The sequence below is a fragment of the Talpa europaea genome (genome assembly GCF_964194135.1).
Source record: "Talpa europaea genome assembly, chromosome: 3".
Taxonomy (NCBI): domain Eukaryota; kingdom Metazoa; phylum Chordata; class Mammalia; order Eulipotyphla; family Talpidae; genus Talpa; species Talpa europaea.
In genome coordinates, this window is record NC_140069.1 from 14,260,027 (window position 1) to 14,284,476 (window position 24,450).

The following is a 24,450-nucleotide window of genomic DNA, read 5'->3' on the forward strand; positions in this document are numbered from 1 at the left end:
TGGATATGTTCTGACTGGTGGTTACACAGGTGTATATGATTCACAAAACTCAGCAAGCTATATACTGCAAAACTGCATTTTGTCACATGAAAATTATGGTTCAATTTAAAACATAATTTAATGTTTTTAAGCTTTTCTCCCCTGACTCATGCATTCTCATTGGAGGTGGCCTAGCTTCCTGAAGAGTTAAAAAAATATTTTTATGTATAATGTATATACATGTATATATATATATATAAACAAAAATGGGCATATAGTATATCTATGGTATTGATATTTCATGAGGAAGGAAAAAGTCTTTCAAAAGTCTACTTATAAGACCAATAATAGAAATATAATATAAAACAGGTTGAGAAATACTGTACTAATTCATTGTTCCTCACCTTCCAGAACTCTCTTCACACTGAAGTCCAGTCAAGCTTTCATTCTTTTCAACCAAGGCAACTGCTTCCATCCTGGGTCTCTTCTATATGGATAAATCTGTGTGTGTGTACAGACTTACACACGTGAACACACATGCAGCCATACACAATATACACCTGTGCACACACAAAATGCACAGACACACTCAGGCTTAGTTGACTTAGGCTTCACTGATTTCTATTCATTTTTTAAGATTTATTTTATTTATTTCTGCATACAAGAACTGGGGCCAGAGGTGTGGGGGTTTTGGAGGGGGTGGTGAGAAGATTCACCAGGGACAGAGTGGAGAGCAGAACAGGCAGATCTACTGAAATACACTGCTGAGGGGAGCAGCAGGCGAGACAGGAGAGGTTGGCTTTGCCATGTGGGTTGCTCCCTGGCTGGCCAGGGATCGAACTCGTGCTGCAGAGGCTGTGGATTGCTTCATAGTGTGGTGCTTAACCCCTTGTGCCACCAGGGAGGCCCTCTATCCATTCTTTAGCTCTCAGCTCAAGCATTCTTTCCTCAGAGAAGTGCTTGCTGTGCTCACATCATCATACACAATTAGAACCATCAGCCCTTTACTTTTTAGCTCAAATCTAGGTTTCTAATTATATCTTCAAGAGCAGAATTATCTGAGTCAGGTTTCTCTCCTTCTCCAGACTGCATATACCAGGAATGCCTAACATAATGTCTGACCGATGGCAGGGGTCAGTAAATACCGAACAGAGGACCGTCTTCCCCAGGGCTGTCAGAGCCTGGCGTGAGGAATGACTTCCTGCCCAGGAGGGGCACAGAGCAAGGGATCTGAGAGGAGGTCCTGAGAAGGGGCCTGTCATCCTGGCCAGGACCTCCCCTCCCAGCCATGTCTGATAGCAAGCTAAAAGCTACGTTTTGCAGACTGACAAACAACAGCTCTCCTCCAGGAAGGCATAACACAGTGCAAAAATACACCCGTTAGCCCCACAGAAGACTTTGCTGAAATCAACGGGAAAGGAAAAACTTTCAAACATCGCCAAATGCACTTTTTATCTGTATGGATGACTAGCCCACAATTTGCCATGTCAGTGCCCAAATTGTCTTGGCTAAATTAATAGGAACCTCAAATGGTTTGCCCAACTTGACATCTTGGTTCAAAAGGAAAATTCCATGAAATATACAGATTTGTTGCCATGGCGAGGAAAAGACCCAAAAGCAGACTTGGACTTTTTTTCCTCTACGAAAATAGGAATTTTTGAGAGGAGGGGGAAAAAAGAATAAAATGACCACTAATTTCTTACTGTGACTCAGAGAGTTCTGTTTCTATATAAACATGCAAAGAAACAAACAACAAACTGAGAAAAGAGACTAGTCCGTCCACATCCATCAATTCATCACAGCAGGAAACAAAAAAGAAGCCAGGAGACTGGCAGTCCCTTTGAGAGTTGGCACGAGATTGCATGAAAACTTGAATACCCTTTCTTACAGGGTTTAATTATTCCCACCCGAAAAAATAAACTTTCTAGAAAAAAGCATGTCTATCTTTTGTTCCTCAGCTGTAAGTCAGGTTCAAATTCCTTCAGTCTGACAACTGAGTGGTTCACTCTGACACGTTTAATTAAACTAACACAAGGGAATATTTTGCATTTTTCACTTGGATGACCCTGCAAGATCTAGACCTGACCTAACTGAGGGGCTGGTGCCGAGAATAAAAATTATTTATTTGATCTTCTTCAAATCAACTCAAGTGAGAATGTGACCACTCTAGCAATCTGTTTTGAATAGAATACAAATGCTCCCTGCAAAAGATATGAAAGGTCAGGTACCCCTGAGCAGTTTATGAGGGGTTTGAAGTTTTAATAGGATATATAATTTATTGGGATCTGCCTCATGGGTTTATGCAATAGGAAACATTATTAGGGCTTTGGGACAGAGAATCCAGTCTAGTTCTGGTATTTACAAGCCAGATGACCTTGGGAAAGGGATACCTTATTTGCAAAGAATACTACCCATCTACTCCAGGAGTTGTGAGTACAATAAAAGACAATGTGGCGGCACAGGGGTTAAGTTTCAGCACTATCAAGCTCCTGCCAGTCACTGTGGTGTGAGTTTGATCACCAGCCAGGGAGCTAACCCACACGGTGCAGCAGACCTCTCCCGTCTCGCCCGCTGCTCCCCTCAGCAGCGGGTTTCAGTAGATCCACCTGTTCTACTATCCACTCTGTCTCTGGTGAATCCTCTCACCCCTGCACTTGTGGCTTATACCCCAGTCTTGTATGCATAAATAAATAAAATAAATTTTAAAAAACAGATGATATGTAGGGAAGTATGGAAACACTATGCACAAGCTCAATACATGAATTCACTAGAGAAACACCACAATTTACTGGATTGGTCAACAGACTTGCTTTCAGCACTTACTAAATGTCAGGAATTTGCTTGTGTTGGGAATGTAGTAAAGACAGACAAATCCCTACATTTATGCAGCTATTAGAGACAGATAATAAACGTGTAAGTACTATTATCAGATTCTGGCAAATATTATGTCTTGAAAATATAAGATAGGATAATGTGACTAAGATTAACTGCAGTAAGACAGGCAGAAAACATACAAGGTATTTGAGGATGGTTTCTCTGAAAAATTGGGATAATATGATGGCCAGCAGGGCCCAAATCATGGGTTCTGCAGGCCATAGAAGGCATCTAGAAGTTGTTCTCATCACAAAGGTGAGCCACCTGGGAGACTGAAAGTGCCAGAGTCACCAAGCCAGATTTACTTGAGGGCCAGATATAAGTATCATTATGATGGATTTGTAAAATGTAAAACTTCTACCCTGACTATAGTGGATGATAGCTTCTAGAGCATCATGTAAAATAAAGTTACAATAGATAATGTAGTCCAGAAATGGATTTAGACTTGATGCGTTTTAAAAAAAGATGTGATAAAAGTTGTCAAAAGAAACCTACCTAAGTAATATTCATTAGACTGTAGCCTGTACAATATTTTGGGAAAGGAACTTTTTCCTTTTCAAAATACAAGAAAAGTGATAACAAATAGAAATATTCTTCCTGGAACAGTTTCTTCCTCCAGGATTTTAGTATTTAGATATTGATATTTAATGCACTTATGTACAGAAAGTACCTGGCATGGTATAGGGTAAGGCATACAGAAAATAACTTAATACAATATAATTCCTTCTTGTCTTTCTTCCTTTCCCCTTCACACTGAAATGAACCAGAAGGTACCAGCATGGAATTCCTGAAGGATGAGTAAAAAAGTTGGCAAAAGGAAAATGTAAGGAGACAACCTCTTCTAAATGAAAATGCATTGCATGGTTGACTAAACTTTTGATGATTCGCATAGTTTATTCTCCATTCTAAAGTTGTAACACTAGGAAAGGTCCTTTAAGCCAGTAGTTGACAGATTTTAAGTAAAAGAACCTTCAAAAATAAGAACGATTCCAAATTCAAAGATGCTGGATCAAGTGAACATTTTAATAAGGCTGTAACTGCAGTTTTCTGGCGCCACAGGGCAAGACAGTGTGAACTAATGCAACTTAATAGAAAAAGTATAATTAATTGTTCTCTCTCTCTCTCTCTTTTTTTTTTTTTTTCTGGTTAATCTTGACTCAGACAAAATGAGAATTAAGGGTATAGTCTGGAGTCTCTGTTATAACAATTGTTCTCTTTTTGGTCTCTGGGAACCAGCAGAATACAGGAAGGTTAGTGGAAGGGAAAATGAAAAGTAAACTGTAGTAAAAATAAAATTTTCAAATAAACTTGAGGTCATGTAAAAGTCTAATCTTTGACCAACACACCTACCCCCCTGCCCTACATGGGTATATTTTCAGTGGTATGCACCTGAGCAATCCCAGCCTGCAACTCAGCTGCCTGATGCAGCCCCCAGCAGCCTAAGTCAGCTCTACAGAGGTGGCCCAGGCACAAAGGTCTCAGATCTCTCCACTCTGATCCAGAACAAACTGTGCAGACCTGATCACTGGCCTGAGGACACATTTTCTCTGGAGTTCTTCCAGACTTTTTAGAAGTACATTTGAATACAGGTACAAGAGTCTCCCCTCATTATGGACTAGGGTTCCATTTAAATCACACAGAGAACTCTCCTTTGGATCTGGAAAGGTCTAGAAGTATTAGCAGAGGGAAAAGGAGACTGAGTCTCTTCAGTTTGGGGTCTGTCTTGTCCACATACTGATGGCCCACATTCTAAAACATCCAGAGGTTAAAAAAACCAAAAAACTGTAATAAAGAGGTAAAATTGAGATGAATGGTAAACATGAGAACCTTAGTTAAATTCCTGAGTTATCAAATAGGGCAGTGAAATGAGGCAGCCACAGTAAAAGTATAAAAAGTCCCACTGGAGAGAAAGGTCACAAAAAATGCAGCTGCAAGATCTTATCTATCTTTGGAAGCAGGAGAAACCCAAGGCCGTTGCTTGAGGACAGAGCCCTGGATTCCCTCGAGAGATAAAGGCAGGCAGAGCGAGCACATTGCATTGTCTGGGTCAGCTCTTGCCAGTCCCAGGTGCTAGGAAGAGGCTGCTGGCTAGAATTTTGGACAATTTCTACCATGCAGACCAAGCAGGTCAGTCACTGTCCAGGCTGGGCATCCTCTCGGAGGGTCCTCCTTCAAAGACCCTCTGGGACTGGATTAAACACATGACTTTATGTAAGTGAAGTTAGTCTGAAGCATTTACATGTGGTAAAATTATATGAAAAGAAATGTTTCCTGTAAGAATGAAACATTCAATGTTTTCTATAAGAAAATAACTATGAGTCACATGAATACCCACAGGCAAACTATATGGTAGGACATGATAATCCCTGTCATTTTTATTTAACCAACAGTACAATTCAAAAGATGTCTCTGTGTATCCATTCTGATGTAGCTTGTGACCAAAAGTAATTTCTGAGAATAGTTTTAGGGCCACATCTTAATGATCTGAAGATTCCATTCCATTTCTATTAAATGATAAAATGTTGTGTTAGACAGTCTAAACAGGATTTTGTTCCCTGCAGGATTTGCCAGAATGTTTAATATGCTAATGTGCTTTGTGAATTTTCAGGAGGGGAAATCAAGTGTGCAGTGGGCTAAGATTGCTTTGATCATAGAACCTCAGGACAGGATGCTTGGTTTGACCAGAGAGCTGTATAATACAATTTGGAAATGATGTTTTCTGAATTCTTTGTTGCTCTACAACATATGAAAACCATCCTATGCACCCTGAGAAATTAGGACTATGAGGCTTAGGAAGGATTAAGTCTATGTTATTGAAACAAACAAACAAAAAATACATAGGTTCCCCATCTATCAGGGCATAGACATTAAGTAGCTAATGAGTTAATCAACTGACAAGTCCTAGTTCAGTCATGTGTGTTCATCAGGAAAGATGGACTGAAATCAATCAAACACACTTGGCCAAGCAAAACAAGGTCTTCAGCAGCCGTGTAACTCCACTGCTTTCCCAAAGGAAATGTGCTTTAAGTCAAAGTCCCATGCGAGAGAATGCCTGCTAAGAATTAAAGCACCCTGCCAAAAATAATTTATACTAGGTAATTTACTGTGGAAATATAATATCAAGCCCTTCCCACAGCCAAAAGTTCCATTAGAAAATGAAAAGTTCAGCCTCGGCAGCGATACAAGTGCTTGCCCTTTACGGTCCCGGCCAGCGCTCTTGCTCCGAGTTTCCTCGGTGCTGTGCTGGCTGCCAAGGAGGCAGGAAGGGACGAGGTCTGTAACTTGCCCAGAGACAGAATCTGGGAGCCAATCCTTGCCTGCATGAACACTGTGGAAATCACGGGCAGGCTCAACTGCTGATCACACCAGCACATGGTGCCAGCCTGGCAGTAACCTGTACTCTCTGCTCCCTGGATCGGTCTCTGCTGCCCACCTTTCTTTTCTAGTAAGCCAGGCAATGCCAGAGAGCAAGTGCTGGAGAACAGCACAGTGGACTTCCAGGTCATGCCTACTGCTGTCTGCTGCTCTAGAAAGGGACGAATGGGAGAGGATGAAAACATAGGGAAAAGGATCTCTAGCTTTCGAGACTCTGCTTGCTCCCGCGGTCCTAGATAATGTCCTCTGAAAGGTTTTACAGATGAGAGGGCAAAGCTGTGCCAGATAAAGGTGTATTGAAGCAGAAAAGTGATGTTCTCTTCAGCCTCTTATATTAGGCTTCTGTATAATTAAAAGCTATACGTACAACAAGTCAGAAGAATAGAAATAGAAATGTTACCAGTGCTGTGCTTTATCGTAAGTCAACTATACTTCAACAAATCTGCTTTACAATGTACATGGTGCTTATCAATTAGGAAAGGTTACAGGCAATTTTAATTTCTTTCTTTTTTAAAGAGTTATTTAGTTATGGATACAAGAACTGGGGTATAGGCCAGAGGTGGGGTGTGGGGGTGAGAGGATTCACCAGAGACAGTGGGGAGCAGAACAGGCAGACTGACTAAAATACATTGCTGAGGGGAGCAGCGGGCGAGACAGGAGAGGTCTGCTGCGCCATGTGGGTCAGCTCCCTGGCCGGGGATTGAATTCGTGCTGCAGTGGCTGCGGATATCTTCATAGTGCTGAGACTTAACCCCTTGCACCAGCAGGGAGGCCCTTAATTTCTTTTTTCTGCTTGCCTGTTATTTTCCAAATTATCTTGACTGTCTATGTATTGCTTTCATACTAAAAAAGCATAAAAAATATTTTAAAATTCTTATAGGATTCAATTTTTTTGATGTTTATATACTTCTTTAAACTTTATCAAGTGTTTCAACACATTTAAGCCACAAAACAGCAGAAGGAAATATTATGGTTATGATTTCAGAGAGGGAGACACAGACCTGAGATATGATGAACTTGTCAATGTCTAAGGCTAGTAACTAACAGATCCAAAGTGTGATCCATGTTTCTGCTGACAAATTCCATGACTTTTATTTTCTATTTTTTTACCATTTGTCATTTCTATGATCAGCATATTTTACTGGCTCTATGAATCCCATAGGAAAATGCTTTGTGGAGAACAGAAGCAGTAGAGCTAGTATATAAGATTTAAGATAAATGAAAATTTCATTCAAACTCACTCTTGGTGAAGGAGAGAAATGTGAGAAACCAATGGGATGGGGACTGGAGACCCAGGAGGCCCAGGCAGAGGGCAAGGTCAACTTTTTCTCCAAGTTGCAGCATCATAGTTTTTGGCTGCATGTCAACCCCATTCAGAAAGGGAAAAGAAAACTTGATAAACACGAAATCAAAGCACTTAGGGAGAGAAAGTACAGATGGCAGCGAACAAAGAGCAGGAGGTATCCAGCACTAGCTTTGTGAGCGGTACCTTCATTCCCGCCGCAGCCGCAGGGCCACTGGGGTCCACAGCCTGGATGTGGCATGGCTTGCTTCCTCGCACCACGAAGCCCCAGCCGACAGCATCACCCACGATCTGGAGAGGAAAACCACAATTCGCCATCAGCAGACAGTTCCTGGCAACTTGCCTGTCCTTCCAAGAGCAAGAACCAGCCCAGGATTAAGTGCACGCCACCCCATATCTCCTCTCCATTTCAGTGGGAAAAACGCACTGGGCTCCAAGATCTCTATGCAGGAATGTGGTGAAGAAACACCTGTTCGGCAGAAAGAAACTTCTGGGGGGCGGGGGTCACTACTGAATCAGTAAATGGTAGATTGCCTCAGATCATAAAAACATGGTTGAAAATTTCTCCCCAGATGTATTTTCCATTTCTACTATGTTCCTTCTCCCTGGATCCAATGATACCAAGTGTTGGTGATCTTGCGGCATCACCTAAGCCTAAGGTAATGATTTAAATTACTAATGATGGGAAATATAAAGAGTCTGGTCTTTCCTGAAATACAGTTTCCTCTACTAAGAAAAGAAAGTACATACTATTCACAATTTACAAGTAGATGGTGGTCAAAAAGTTTCTTGGAACCCAAGGGTGCCTTTTCCTACCAACTCTTGATTAGAAATGGCAGTGACAGTCTCTAGGCAGCTCCCAGGCACATCTTTAACAGCCCCCCCCCCCAATGAAATACAGACGAGACATATTCACCGACAATCACCAGTAATGCAGGTATTTAATTTTAAAAAAAATATTCAAGCAGAAACAAAACAAGACAAATAGTGGATGGTTTCACTCATATCTGGAACATAAAGAAACAAAACAAAGGAGAAGACAAAACTAAATCAAAACAAACTCTAGAAATCTCATTGCAGAATTGAGGCAGTATACCAGAGTGGGAGAGGTGAGGAGCAGCAAGGAGAGGTGTTCAATGGGCTGTGGTGGAGGATTATGGAGGTGGGTGTGGGGTGGTAACATATACCTGAAGAGGTGGGAACCTGTATTTCTGAATTATACACAGTGTGGTAAACCAATGGTACCTTTATTAAAAAAGTTATTAAAAAAAATATGTATGGAGGGCCTCCCCTGGTGGCGCAGGCAGTTGAGCGCAGCGCTGTGAAGCTGTCCACAGCCTCTGCAATGCCGATTTGATCCCGGCCGGCTGGCAAGTGTCCCGCATGGTACGGCAGACCTCTCCTGTCTTGCCCGCTGCTCCCCTCAGCAGTGTATTTCGTCAGTCTGCCTGTTCTGTTCCCCACTCTGTCTCTGGTGAATACTCTCACCTTCCAGTGCATCTGCTCTGTACCCCGGTTCTTGTATAAATAAATAAAAATAAATCTTTTAAAAAATATGTATGGATAGATTCCCAGTGCTATGACTGGATCTAGTCTATTTTTTTTTAAAGATTTATTTATTTATGCATACAAGAACCGGGGTACAGGCCAGAGGTGCAGGGAGGTGAGAGGATTCACCAGAGACAGAGTGGGGGACCGAACAGGCAGATCAAGTGAAATACACTGCTGAGGGGAGCAGTGGGCAAGTCAGGAGAGGTCTTCTGCTCCATGTGGGTAGCTCCCTGGCCAGGGATTGAACTCATGCTGCAGTGGCTGTGGATAGCTTCATAGGTTGCATCTTAACCCCTTGCGCCACCAGGGAGGCCCTGAATCTATTCTATTTTAACTCTACAATTCTCAGAAGGTGAAGGAGCCCTTGACAAATGTTTGCAAGGAATGAAAGGTATCCACAACCCACACAGACTAAAAGAGAAGAGTTTGAAAGAGGACCTCAAGGCAGACGTGAGGACACTGAGAGGAGGAGGCAGGAGGCAGGAGGAAGGAGCATGAGTAGGTGAGATGTTGTTACGCAAGCACGTGGATTCTGTTGGAAAGAAGCCAGTGGGTCCAGCAGTGGAGGACGCTGGGGAACCTTCGAGAAGGGGTTGGTGGGGGAGCTGCTTGCACTCCCAGATCAGGGGCTTGTCTAACTCAAGCCACGGTAACAATGTCAAAAGCATTTATCGATTGTATGGTGATGGATGAAAGCCAGACTTCTGGTGACAAGCATAATGTAGCATATGCAGATGTGGCTATTTAAGTATGTACACCTGGACCCTGTGTAATGTTCTAAACCAACGTTACCTTAATCTAAAAAAAATACAATAAAAACTATAACTGATGAGAATGGAAAAGCATTTTCCTTATAGAATACTCTAGCCAATTGTTCGCCTTCTCTTATGTTAAGACTCCCCTAATATCTTACAAATGATTTTTAAAATTAACCATAATGCTGAAGGAATTATCAGCATTATTGTATGACCACTTGCCTTAAAATATTAGGACAAGAGAAAAATGTAAATCTTTCTAAGGACACATCAAAAGGAATGAAAATGTTATATTAATAATTACATAATATATATTAATATACATAATACATATTAATAATAATAAAAAAACACATCAGGTCCTAATACACTTTAGTGCCTAAGAAAGTGTATTACTATAACTGTACTGAAAACAAAAAGGAAGTGAGGAGAAGGTTTTCGTTTCCTTCTCTCAGCTACACGCTGACCCCTGGACATGTGGATATGGCAGACAAGGAGAAGCCCAGGAGGAAAACCAACAGAGAGCCTACCGTGAATGTCTTCCTAGCATAGGGAGCCCCAGGTGTCAGGAGTTCCTCTGACGTGACAGGTCTCTTTAACACTGCAAAACAGAGTCAATGTCAAGGTGCAAACCCTTCTCAGCTCCCTATTCACTCTCTTGTAGATTTTTATGACTCTATCCTTGGAGCTAATCACCCAGAAGGACCAAAAAAAAAAAAAAAATTAAGAAAAATACCCAACTGTCTATACAAAAGCATTAGATGACAGAGTTGCCTCTTAAAGCTCTAGAACAGCAATGGCCATTCCTTATCTGCAGTAACTCATAGGATTTTCTTTTTCTCCAAAGAAATGGTATGTTCACAAGGGAAGTGGTCATAACTTCTCATCTTTTGTATCCCCAACATCTGGTGATGGGGACACAAAATGAACCAAGTCTTTTTGACACTGAACTGAGGTTGGACAGGGCCCTAAACAAATGGAGCAGGGCATTTCTTCATGGGTAAGGGAGAGAGGGAAGGTAGGGGTATCAATGGGTTGTAGGTTCCAGAAGGGTTGAAGAACAGATTGGGTTAAGGAAGGATTGTTTCAATATACAGGTTTATCAATGGTCCTTGCTCCTAAATTTTTCTCTGAAATGCAAAGGTCACAAGTCTCTGAGAATCGATTCTAGTTGGATTTGCATAGATCCTTCCTTGGGGGTAATTCTTCCTTAGGGATGCTGGAACCTCATAGATCTTTTCCTCCATTGTGGTTTGAAGAAGTACCATCTCCCCCAATGTTGAGAGCATCAATGTGCTGCTCTAAGCCTCCTTCAGATGGAGAGGCTTCAGAAGCTGGGAGTAATAATGGCAGGGACTCTTGGTTGTCTTTAGGAATCAAGTCTGAACAGACCTACCTTGTCCAAGGTCATGACTTCCCCCAAGCAGCTAACACCTAATTACTGGTCAACATTTGGACATGGAGGCCTGGCCACACCCTAAGTCATTACAGTTCTGAAGGGGACTGTAGCCTTCACTGAGACTGTATCACCGCCCGTTTCTCTCTCTGCCTGACCCTACTTCCTTCGTGTTCATTCAACAGTTGCTGACCCCAAGACCATGCTCTAACCAGCTTTCCACACGCTAGTCTCCCTCTGTCTTAGAATGAGCTTTCCAGGGAAGCCAGCCTGCACAACTGCCCAAGTTCCCACACTCAGAGTCAGGCCAGAGTCCCCACTCACCAGACTTAGGGTTGCAGAGCACAGGGGGGCTGCTGCTGAGGGTGGGGCTGCTGCTGAAGTAGCCACTGCTGCCACAGCTGCTCATGCTGCTCCTCCTCACTGCAGACACGATCTTGATCTCCTTGCTGGGGCTGACTGTGCGGGCAGAACACACAGTCACTAAGGGTGCTGGCTTTGGCTTCCTAGAGCACAGGGTTCTTAGCTGTGGGCACAGTCACATGTGCCAGGAAAAGCACTCCGACCCAGGTCAGAAAAGCAAGGATGGGCACTGTAGTCCTGTTACTCACTGACAGCACAACCTCTCTCCTTCTCTCCAGATCACTGAGCCTTAGCTCCCCAACTGTTAGAGGGGAACAAAGAACTCTCATAGGATTAGTGCAGGAGTAGATCATGTAATGTATGTAAAAGTCTAGTTACATAAAATGTTATTTCAAGAACTACAGAGCCTGTGCTGAGCAATCCCTGCTAGGATGTAAATTAAGTGCTGGCTAGACACTTAACAAATAGCAGTGACAGTAAATACCTCCTGGTTTAACATGAAATCATTAATCACTTGGAGCCATGATAGAAAGGGTTTAAAATACAGAGCACATATGCAAGCTTTGAAAGTGTATGCAAGGTAGTGGCTTCAATAATCTGATTGGATCCTCTTTGTCATGGAGTTAACTGCCCAGAAACAGCAACAACTTGGTGGCTTATATTTATATTTATATTTTATTTATTTAAGCATACAAGAACTGGGGTATAGGCCAGAGGTACGGGGGATGAAAGGATTCACCAGAGACAGAGTGGGGAGCAGAACAGGTGGATCGACTGAAATACACTGCTGAGGGGAGCAGGGGAGAGACATGTGGGTCAGTTCCCTGGCCGGGGATCGAACTCATGCTGCAGTGGCTAGAGATAGTTTGCTAGAGCTGAGACTTTAATCCCTGAGCCACCAGGGAGATCCTACTTTTTTTTAAAACATACTTTTTGGTAATAAAAAAAGATTTACTAGAGAACAGAATTTCACAAAGGCGAGTTATCATTATGCCATCTCTCAGAAGACAAAAACACAGGAACAAACAGCGGAACTCACATACCGGACATAAAGCTGGTAGATTTCCGATTGTCATGGCCCTGCTTCCGCAGGCAGAAGGGGCTGTCGTGCGTCTCCTGGGATGAGGGAGATTTCTCATTGAGCAGCTCCATCAGCCTTCGCCTCCGACGGAAGTTCATTCTGAACTGGTAGAGAAGATTGCTGTCCACAAATGGGTGCTTGTTGGATACTGGGGAGACACAAGACATGATGATGTCTGGCACCCTGACCTCCGAGAGCTGCTGCCAGCCCAGCCAACAGGGGCAAAAGTCTCAAGAAAGAGTTTAGTCATCCTGATGCCTCATGAGCTTCCATCTGTCCACCCACAAATGGTCCAGAATCTTTTCATGTGTCATGCACTTTAAAAATTAGCTGATTCATTCCTCTGGGGGAACTTTTTTTTTTTCCCCCTCTGGGAGAACTTTGCCCAAGCTCACCCCAAGTACCCTGCCCAGGGCTTGCTCCATCACAAAATGTCCATTCATTTTTCAGCTATTTTGAAATAACTGCAGACTCACAGAGTTGTAAAAAAACAAGAAAGAATGCAGAAGCCATATAATTATTTCATTCATGTGACATACCTGGAACAAGGAAATGTGTAGACAGAATAGATGGATGGTTATTAGGGGCTGGTGGGGTCTAGGAAGTTAGAGAAGAGTTAGCTTTAAATATGGGGTTCCTTTTTGAGGTGAGGAAAGGGGTCTAAAATTGACTGTGGGGTTGATTGCACACACCTGAGAACACACCAAATACCAAATCATATACTTTAAAATGAATGAACGTTATGGCATGGAATGGAAGCTACATCTTGATAAAGCTGTTAAAAAAAAAAAAACCCAGTAATAAATTATAACTTGAAAATATCTAGCTCTGTATACTTTTATAATCACCTACTGTTTTCTATTTGTACAGGGAACTACACAAAATATTGGCTTTCGTATCAATAAATCACAAAAGCATTCTGAAGCCAAACAAATTCCGTAACAGATAAAAGCACTTTAAAAATATTTTTCATTCAAGTGGCAATCTGGTTGCTGATTTAATCATATGTCTCCCCAGGCTTTAGCTACAAACCCAGAGTTTAATTTTTACCCAACTAATTTACAACTAATTCACACCCATTCTCCAATATTTTGTCTCTTCTGATCTAGACCATGTATAGCTAAGAGGGTAAACAGTCCATGTAGGATACACTCATGACAGATGTGAAGTCTTAACCAGCTCTCCAGGTCAAGTTTAGCAAGTATCCCATTGGAAGATATTTAAATTTCATAAGTTAAAGGAAAGCAAGTAATTAAAGAGTGAGTTATGACAAAGAAAATTTGGAGAAATAACTAGACTAAGAAAGTCAAAGGATAGTGATTGGTGTCTCTAAATCTTGAGACACCAGATTAGCTCCAAATCTGCCCTTTTCAGACTCCAATGCTATATAAGATCTTTATATTATATATTGTGACATAGATAATTTAAAAAATTTCCTTCTTTGCTCCTTGAGAATATTAATTTCTAAAGAGGAAGAAGAGGCAAGGCTTAAAGACTATGTTCAATATCTAAAGTTCTAGTTGTACTCCTATCAACAGCTATAATGGATGTTGACTTTTTTTACACATCTAATTAATAAATTTCTGGGACTTTCCAAGTCATCCCTTTTTAGATTCTCTAGGATTTGGCTTGGTATTAATAGGGAGACAAAATAGAAGGAGAAACATGCCAAAAAAGCTGAAGCAATATAAATACAAGAGGCTCTATCGCTCATGATGTTGCTGATATTTGGTAAAAAGAAACAGATCTTTATTCACTGAATGCCCTTACTTTTCAGACAGCAGGAGGGAAATGTCATGTTGTCTACCAAATTAATAAAGTGACAAGGAACAGACACATTCTTTTTGTAGACAATGTAGCTATACATTTTTCCTTTATAAATGATTGGATTGGAATATTAGCAAACAAAGAAAAATTAAAAAGCCAATCATCTCAAAGGGGAAAAAATGGACTTATGCTGCACACATACACGATGTAATCCCTGCAAGTTCAGCTGGATATAAAATACATTGCAGGCTGCTTATCTGGCTGGTGGGAGGAAGGTCATGTATTTTCATCCATCCCTGAAATGTCAGCTCTCAAATGACATCACCCAACAGGCATCAAGAGATAAGTGAACTGAATTCTGCAGCGAAGGGAAGGACAGTTGGAGGGCAGGAATGTGTATCCACTAGTCCCTGGAGAGCACATCATCAAAAATTTTTAAGGAGCAGCCTTTGATTTGGGATCACATGAGCACTTTAGTAGAATATGAAAGAGGGCTTAAATAAAGTAAAACAAGAGGGGATAAGAACTAACACAAGGAGGAAGAAGATCAGCAAGGATGAGGCTCAGGAGGCCACCACTGGTGTCCAAGCTAAAATGTCTTTAAGCCTTAAAGACAGATGCTCAGTTGCTGTGGGATCAGCATCCTCCTCATCACTGCATTCCACAGCAGAGGTGTGTGCTCACCTCTTTATCTGCCTACAATGAGCAGGGCAGGGCTTTTTGTGGGCCATTGATGCAACATGGCATTCCATCCCACCTCTCACTCACTTCCTCTGGCTCTTTCTTATCTCCTACTGACCCCTAGATCTCTTCCTAAAAGGTCCACATACACTCACAAACTTTAAGAGCACTGACAAACTTGAAGGATAAATAGGTGGCAGATGTAATCCTTGGACTCAATGTTTCAAAAAGCAAATATAGGGGCCTCCCTGGTGGTGCAAGGGGTTAAGACATAGTGCTATGAAGCTATCTGCAGCTACTGCAGCACAAGTTAGATCCCTGGCCAGGAAGGTGATCCACACAGCACAGCAGACCTCTCCTGTCCCGCCCGCTGCTCCCCTTAGCAGTGTATTTCAGTAGATCTACCTGTTCTGCTCCCCACTCTGTCTCTGGTGAATCCTCTCACCCCCTGCATCTCCAGCCTACACCCCAATTCTTATATGCATAAATAAATAAATCTTTAAAAAACGAGAACAAACAAAAAGCAAATATATTCTGCATGTGAAACTGCTGCAACTTCTCTGCCAACAACACAAATCTTTGAGTTGTTTCCCATGTCTGGGGATGACTGAGACTCTATTGGCTTCTGCTCCTGCCAGATCACAGGCCTACAGATTTCAATTATTTGATGTCATTTTGTGTTGCATATTACAAAAGCTGTCAAGACTAAAAAAAAAATCATTATCATGCTTTTTCATTGTGAGTTTGGTGGAGAACATGAGTTGAGACTTAATGATAAGAGAAGATGAAAGCTATTTTCAAAAAATATCTGGACCCACCTCAAAGCTAAAGAGATGCAGTAGTTTTTAAGAGCCCTGTTCCGTAAAGCAGCAAAAGTCCTTGGTTTAAGAACATTAGTGATTGTGTCTAAGTGCCTGTGCCACTTAAGCCAGGGTTAGGTTCTTGGGATACAAAGCACTTCAAGAGGCAGTAACAGTGTGAGTCAGAGAACTGAAATAATGACTTCCTGAGCCCTGACAACATTAAGAAGAGGCCATGAGAGCAGGAAATTGATTTTAGAAAATAAAGTCCTATTAACTGATGTTACTAACACGAAACATTTCACATTCACAAAGTTAGAACCCAATTAAATTTACTTAATTGATTGAGGGGAGCAGAAGGGATAGAAAAAAGAAGAAAAAAAAGGGTTTAGAGCAGATAGCAGAAAAGAGGAAATGAAAATAGAACATTGTGATGGTACAGGTGCCTGCTGTTTTTGTCTTGCTGCAGAAATGGAAAGGTAATAAGCAGAGGGAAGGCAAGAGTAGGGTTTATTTTTCTCTCTGCATCATTAAATAATAGCTGGGAGCATTCCAGAGACTAGCACCTCTATTGTTAGTGGGTACGCTTTTCAGAGATGAAATTGTTTATCGGAGACTAGATTGTATACAGGTGCAGAGAAGGCTAAAAACAAATTTATTTTGGCAAATGGAAGACCCTAGATACAATTCAGTGAAATAAATCTGTAACTCTATTCTAGATCTTTTGAAATTGTTGACATACATTCAAGGACTAATTAAAGCACTTTGGTGTTGATTTCCTTGACAGTATAGATTCAGCATCGAGCATGTGTAAGACAATGCTTAGGATGAGCAATGAATAAGACCATAAAGTCATATGAAGCTCTACCAACTAAGGCATTGGAGGAGGATGATGTTGGTAATGACATTAGTACCAGGTGACATTGACTGAGTGACATGCCAGGCCAGGCTAAGTACACTGACTGATTATATCATTTCATTCTCATACCTGCACTGTTAGAGAGTTGTTCCCATTTTAAAGGTAAGGATTACACAAGGCAAATTTGTCCACCATCCCCTGGTTATTAACTAGATAATATGAGGCAGAAACACTGACAGATTAACTAGAACCCCGCCCCTTAATCACTTAAACTGTCTCATCCAAAGAGGCAATCGTGCGAAAGGACCAGGCCGATGAGCTTATAAACACAAGATCATTTATTCCTGTCTCCAGGTTACAGAAAGCAATTTGGCTGGGCACATTTTCCACAAAATTCTTCACCAGAACAAAAATGTTTATTACTTTAGCATTGCTTATACAAAGACCATAACGACAGCACAGGAAACAGCACTCTGGCCTCAGATGGCCCTGGATTGAACACCAGCTTCACTATTTACAAAGGTCCTTAACTACATTGACCTTCAATTTTATTCATCTGCAAAATGAATTGAATGAACAATGAAATAACAAGGGCAAAAGGTCTGTTAGAGTTTCTGGTCCATGGAGACTCTCAATTCATGACAGCCATATACGGGCTTCCCACTGAGGGCGCAGGCAGCCAGCACCATGGCACATCTATGTGAGGTCTGAGCCTTTTCAGACTTCACCTGTGTAGGGAAGGAAAGGGTGTAGCAACTCTAAGTGGTCTGGAGGACAAAGAGGCATCCCTCAGTAACCAGATAAATTCTGCAGGATCAGCAACACAAAGGACATCCTATACAACACAGCAGGTATCAAAATAAAATCTTTTTTTTTTTTTAAAGATTTTATTTATTTATTTATTTATACAAGCACTGGGTACGTCAGAAGCGCAGGAGGGTGAGAGAATTCACCAGAGCCAGAGCGGGGAGCAGAGCAGGCAGAAGGACCGAAGGACACTGCTGAGGGGAGCAGCGGGCGGCAGGAGAGGTCTGCGCGCCATGTGGGACCCTCCTCCGGTGGCCGGGGAGCAGCCAGGGATCGAACCGGCTCTGCAGAGGCCGCAGGCAGCTTCGCAACCCAGCGCTCAACCGCTGCGCCACCGAGGAGGCCCTCAAAATAAAATCTTACCCAGAACACTGGGTGTAAAAGTTCACCAAAATCTCAATCTCACTATCCCGGAAGGTAAGTGCATTATGCTGCTGCTGTCCTGTGCAGTAATTGTCAGGTATGCATTATAAGATTGAATAGACTAGGACCCTAGAATGGAGAGAAGCAGATGTTTAGAAAAGAAAGAAATCAGTAGCAAGATTGAGTCTTTTTTTTTTTAAACTGCCTCCATCTATTTTCCATGTTATTTTTATTTGTACTCACCTTCTCTTAAAAAAAGAGTTATAGGAAAAACCTTTCCTACATATTTTTCCAGTAAATTTTATATTCTGCATGTTTGTAGCTATAGAAAAACTGCACAGATTGTACAGACAGTCTCATACACCTTTTACCTAGCACCCCCTAATGTTGATATAGCCATGGCACCTGGGTCAGAACTAATAAGGCATTGAGGTCCTCCCTGGTGGTGCAGGGGTTGAAATCTCAGCTATCGCCAGCCACTGAGGCATGAGTTTGATCCCTGGCCAGGGAACTGACCCACATGGCACAGGAGACCTCTCCTGTCTCTGATGCTGCTCCCCTCAGCAGTGTATTTCAGTAGATCCACCTGTTATGCTCCCCACTCTGTCTCTGGTGAATCCTCTCACCCCTAACTCCCACACCTCTGGCCTAGACCCTGGTTCTTGTATGCATAAGTAGGTAAAATAAATCTTTAAAAAACAAAACTTAAGGTATTGACATTGGTAACCCACCTCATTTAAATCCAGCTTAAAGCTACAAGGCATCTCTGTGTATGGACACAGGAAGAAAACTGCTCCTGGAAGCTCACATAATTACTTAATGAAAAAGACATTTGTCCCTGTAGCTGACAATGCTAGCTGTGGTTCAAAACCCATTCAACCTTTTTTCCTCTTGTATAATTTGTACAGGGTGGCAGTGTGCCCAGCTAAAGGCTTTAGATTCACTTCCAGCAAGGGGTGACCCTGTGACACAGTTCTGGCGCAAGTGATGTAGGCAGAAATCCCTGAAAGAACCAACCTTTCCTAAATAAAAAGCAAAGCACTGCTAGATGACTCCTCTCTAGATGAGTCTCTTTGGCAATTTATCTGTTTGGCATTCTATCTTCCTCCTGTCCAGAACGCAGGCATGAGGAGCAGTGCACACTAAGAATGTCACAGCAGAGAGAGTGGAGGAGACTGTATCCACCTCATTATTAGCCCAGGACTTCCGACCACACTTTGCTTGTCTCACAAGTCAGGAGTCTAACTAGACAGGAAGTCAAGCAGGCAGAAGACAAGCCTTACAGTAACCAGGCTCTGATTCCCCGTGAGACACAATTGTTTATGGACACTACCTGGCCCCAACTTCCCATCTAAGTAACAGAAACTACAATGACTCCTTTTATCCAAAGCAAGTGAAATAAATATATATAAGGAGACGGGTAGTTCTGTAGAAGACAGAGTTGTATTAATGCCAATGTACCATGTATAATATTGCTCTGCTGCCAGCAAAAATCCAAAGGATCCCATAAAGAGCTACTGGGAGTTGAAGAAAGTTCTCTGCATTTTAGGCCACCCACTCAGCAAAAAGAGAATTGCCAAGAATGGGCCTAATTCATTGATGGTAACCAACTATTTCTGACTCACAGAACAGAATTAGATTTTTAGTGGTAAAATTAATGGAGAGATGCCCATGTTGATTTTCAATGATGCATGACTGAAACTCATATAATGTTACAATACAATGTTACTTCAATTAAAGATACAGTAAGAACAGAGAAAGAACCCTTGGCTGTAGTGGGAAGGGGAGAATTGTTAGTCCTCACTATTCCAAACCCTTATTTGGCTGGCTCCCAGTTTTATTTAAGTGTCCAGAACTGGCGCAGCAAAGTTTAGATAGCAAGGTACACTCCCCACACAAACTCTGTGCTGTACGATTATAAAGGTATGTGGTAAGGGATTAAAACATGAAATGCACCCTCACCAGGATACCACCTGCCCTGTGTTGGTTTCAGAAAGGTCCAGAGCTGTGTTCTTCAAGAAGGCAGCCACCAGCCACATGAGGCTGCCAAGTACTTGAAATGCTGCTTGTCAGAACTGAGATGAGCTGGAAATGTAAGATAAACTCTAAGTGCTAATGGTTGAACGTGAATGAAGAGTACAAAACAGCTGTTGATGTTTTCATAATGTTAACTTGTTGAAATGATAATATTTTGAATATGGTTAAAATATATTAAGATTAATTTTACCTGTTCTACTTTTCTTTTTGAAGCTACTATATATTTGAAGTTAATGGACCTCCCTGGTGGCACAAGGGGTTAAGCACAGCACTGTTAAGATATGGTTTGATCCCTGGCTGGCCATGGTGCTAACCACATGGGGCAGCAGACCGCTCCTGTCTCGCCTGCACCCCCCTCAGCAGTGTATTTCAGTCAATCTGCCTGTTCTGTTCCCCACTCTGTCTCTGGTGAACCCTCTCACCCTCAGCACCTCTGGCTTGTACCCCAGTTCTTGTATGCATGAATAAATACATCTTTAAAAAAATTGAAGTTAAATAATCTGGATTGCCTCTGTGGGTGACAACATATTTCTATTGGAAACAGGATTGATCTAGAGATTGATCCCCCAAGACAATCCTTTAAAAGTGTAGCACTTTGACAACCGTTTGTTATAAAAAAAAATAACCTCTGTCTTGAGCTTCTGAATCAAGAATTGTTGTTATGGCTGTCATTTTTTTCCCTTATACTCTTTTCCTTCCCCCTTGTCCTTTATTTAATGCAGAAGTATGTCCAGATTCCACTCACTAGCATTCCCCCTTTGAGGCTATGGTCCAGCAACTGTTGCAGGGGACTTCACCGACAGAAGTAACCCAGTGGCAAAGCCAACATCGTTGGCCATCAACAGGAGGGCTCTGGCAATTTCCAGTTAGACTGAAATTGGGCAACAGCTGAGGGAGTAGCTAAGATAAAATGAAAAAAATATAGACTCTGGTATGCAGGCCTTCCTTGGATGGAAGGAGAAAAGTGTGGGAGCAGGCTCTCAGCTGTGCCAGATGTCATCACTGGACAAAGAAAGTGAAGAGGACCTTTTTTGGAAAAAGCTAGATAACATGCCAGGGCCCTTTCAATTTTGTGGATTTGGAATTAACATAATTTTACAAAAAGACCACACTCCAAGTTAGATCAATAAATGCAATTTTTCCCCCAATGGTATCAGGGTGTGTGTGTTTGTGTAATTGCTTCAATTTTAACTTAATACTGTTCCAGAGTTACAGTGATCAGAGTTTACATACAGTCAGGTTTATAATCACTCCATAGCACTTGTTTATTTTAGCTTGTTTATCCATTCCTGGCTAAAGAGGGAAGAAGGAACAGGGAGAAGGGCAGTCAAAAGAAGGAGCTTTTCCAAAGAACAACCCAGATATATCCTCGAAGTCAGGAGTATCAGCTAAGAGATACTGACTCAAAGTGAGTGGCTAAGAAGCAAGAACCAAGAAGTTACTATTGGGAGAATTTCTAGAGGAAGAACCATGAGAGACAGCAGTGTGGCAAGGATGAAATGGCTGTGAGGATAATTACTTGCAACTGCACCAGGGGAACCTGGGTCTCAGACAAGAATCTCTACCCGAAGCCCCAGTCTCTCCGCTGTGGAGGGCGGGGGAGGCTGCACAGAAACTCACTCAAGATCAACAGAGTCATAGCAGGGCCTCCCTGATGGCAAAAGGGATTAAGAGGCAGCACTGTGAAGCTGTCTGCAGCCACTGCAGCAAGAGTTCAATCCCCGGTCAGGGAGTTACACACATGGCGCAGCAGACCTCTTCTGACTCGCCCACTGATCCCCTCAGCAGTGTATTTCAGTGGATTCGCCTGTTCTGCCCCCCACTCTGTCTCTGGTGAATCCTCTCACCTCCGCACCTGGCTTGTACCCCAGTTCTTCTATGCATAAATAAATCTTTAAAAAAAAAAATCAACAGAGACACAACAAAGGTCTGTCTGTGATGAGAAAGAAAAACAGTTCACTCCTTAAAGCACAGCCTCTCAGCTTTCTGCTCACTCCCACCTCCAACTCCGCTGTGAAGGCTCTGGTCAAGGTCACATCTGGCAGTAACCAAGACTGAACCCCACAGTGCTTCTTAAGCGGGTGAAGAGGGGAGGCGCATAGCAGGTCAACAGTTTGAACTGTCCATTCCACCAAAGAGATCCTCATATGCTCTTCCAATAAGCCTGAGACCTTGGCCTACACGGGCCGCTAATAATGACCACTGGAATCTAGCTGAGCACTTAAATGACCACATCAGGCCAAGCTGCCCACTTCGTATGAGATTGCCACTTTCTGTGCAATCCAACTGCCCAGAAACGGTGTGCTTGTGTTTTAGATGTCTTTGTGCTGTTGTAAAAGCTTCATATGTAGGCAAACTGAGGGCCAGTACTGCAGGGGACACTGGCAACAAGCTGTTGGGGACCTTGGTGGGAGTGGGTAGTAGGAGCCCAACTGAGTCAAACGTGGTCTGTATCTACAGGATTCATTTCTGAACATTTGACAAAAGTGAAACTAGAGTCAAGGAAGCAAAGAAATATTTACAGCTTTGACAGGATTCACAAAAGTGCAGAACCCTCATGTTTGGGGAGATTACATAAAATAAGGCATCGTTGATTCTTTTCACACTATTGAAAATTTAGGGCTGTTTTCCTTTAAACAAAATCAATGCTGTATTATGTGCCAGCGTGTCAGTCCTTGACTTCAGCAAGTAACCTTGTTACCGTATGTTTATATTGCAAAAGAATTCTGGCTGTGTCCATTTTCCTCCTGCTTTAGATTCAGTTCCAGTAAAAAGTAAGACAGAGCCAAAGCAGATCAGAGTGGAAAAATCCCCAGAAATTCTAAATTCAGAAAGTGAAAAAAAAAAATGTATTTGATTATGGCTGCTGATAAAGATATTAACATTGAAAGTAGATTAAGAAAATACTCTTGCCAATCTTTACTTTATCTATTCAGAGTTCAACAGGCAGAAGCTAGGAATGACCATACCAGTTGCAAATGTTTTAATGTCCTCATGTAAAACAACAGGGATAATGTTACCAACTTCATTGGTCATTTAGGAGGATTAAATGAAATAGTTACTAAGCAGTGGAGAACAGTCTACCGTCTTCATCTTCCCAGCACTCAGAACATTAAGAAATATAATTATTTTCCTTGATGGAATGATACTTCTCCCCCACTTGGTAAGTCTGTCAATCAAAGGGTCCTTTCATCCAGGATCAGGGAGTGGGCATGAGACCCAGTTCGACCCAACTATCTTTAGGAGGATTAAATGAATTAGTTAATAGCAGTGAAGAACAGTCTATCGTCTTCAACTTCCCAGCACTCAGAACATTAAGAAATACAATATTTTTCCTTGTGGAATGACACTTCTGAAGAGAGTAACTGAATGGGGAGAAAATAATCAGAGCTGATTTATCCTGCTAAGGTGTCGAGGAGGGATTATTCTGTTGTAGAATAACCCTGATACAAAACGGGGTGCCTGACTGTGGGTCCTCACCCGCACGCTTCGAGGACTTATCAATGCTCTACTGCAGGCACACGCGAAAGGTTAATAAAGGTTAATAAAAGGTTTATTTACAAGGGCAGGGGAAATGAGGAAATGTACAGCTCAGGGAGAAAAGTGGGAGACAAAGTTTTAAATGAGTCCTACCGGATCCGCCGATCAGGAATCCCCAAATGGCACTCTGAGAGCTGGCTGCCAGCCAGGAGCCGTGAAGCCAGGAGGCGAGTGACAGCGAGCCCCCCAAGGCCCACGTGTTTGGTTTTTATACCCAACCTGGCTGCCCAACTCCACCCTCAGGTCCCAGCCACCCTCCCTTTGGTGGTGATGGGATTTGTCTTTCCCAATGTCTTGATGGCTTTAGTCTGGAGTGGGGGTGGGGTCCACAAAGCCTGTATGGGATTAACTCAGGACATCATTTCCCCCTAACAATTCCTTGAGTCACTAGTTCCTGGCCACTAGGATCTCTCACTGCTCAAGTTCTTCTTCAGGCAGCTGGTTTTTCAATGTTTCCCTTAATTGTCAGCTAGTTCTGCCATAGTTTTGAAGCAACTGATAATTGGGGATGCTTATATTCAAAGAACACTAGCTGGTATAAATACCCAGCCTTGTGCCAGCAAATGGCAAGTCCTCATAAGTGGTTATTACTGTCATTCATGGAATATTTTTTATTCAGAAGTTAATATATAAATGTCAAGTCACTGGGAATACAGAGATGGAGAAAAGCATATTCTCTATCCCCAAAGTACTTACATTTTAGATAAGAGTAAAGAATGACTAAGATACTGGGTACCATCTGTAAAGGGGAAAAATAATCTGCATTTTTGTTGGTGGCAAGAAGTTAGCAAATGCAAAAGGTAAGAGAATGTTAGTAGGGGAATCATGACGAAGAGGTTGGGCAAATAGGCAGGCAAGGGTAGGTTGCCTTTGACATAAACTCTCCTTGTTCTGATATAAGTGTCCTTCCGCTGAGTCC

At 42.2% G+C, this 24,450-nt stretch overlaps 1 protein-coding gene across 2 annotated transcripts in view; it reads right to left on the reverse strand.

The window, feature by feature from the left end:
- Positions 1 to 24,450, reverse strand: part of DEPTOR (DEP domain containing MTOR interacting protein) — a gene marked incomplete at its 5' end in the record, with an annotated part of 117,958 nt that overhangs the window by 20,875 nt on the left and 72,633 nt on the right. For both annotated transcript variants that reach the window (XM_084230891.1, XM_084230890.1), the window contains 4 exons: positions 7,718 to 7,822; positions 10,368 to 10,438; positions 11,558 to 11,692; positions 12,640 to 12,825. In XM_084230891.1, coding sequence (XP_084087017.1) covers positions 7,718 to 7,822; positions 10,368 to 10,438; positions 11,558 to 11,692; positions 12,640 to 12,825 — 497 coding nt within the window. The remainder of the gene's footprint in view (positions 1 to 7,717; positions 7,823 to 10,367; positions 10,439 to 11,557; positions 11,693 to 12,639; positions 12,826 to 24,450) is intronic.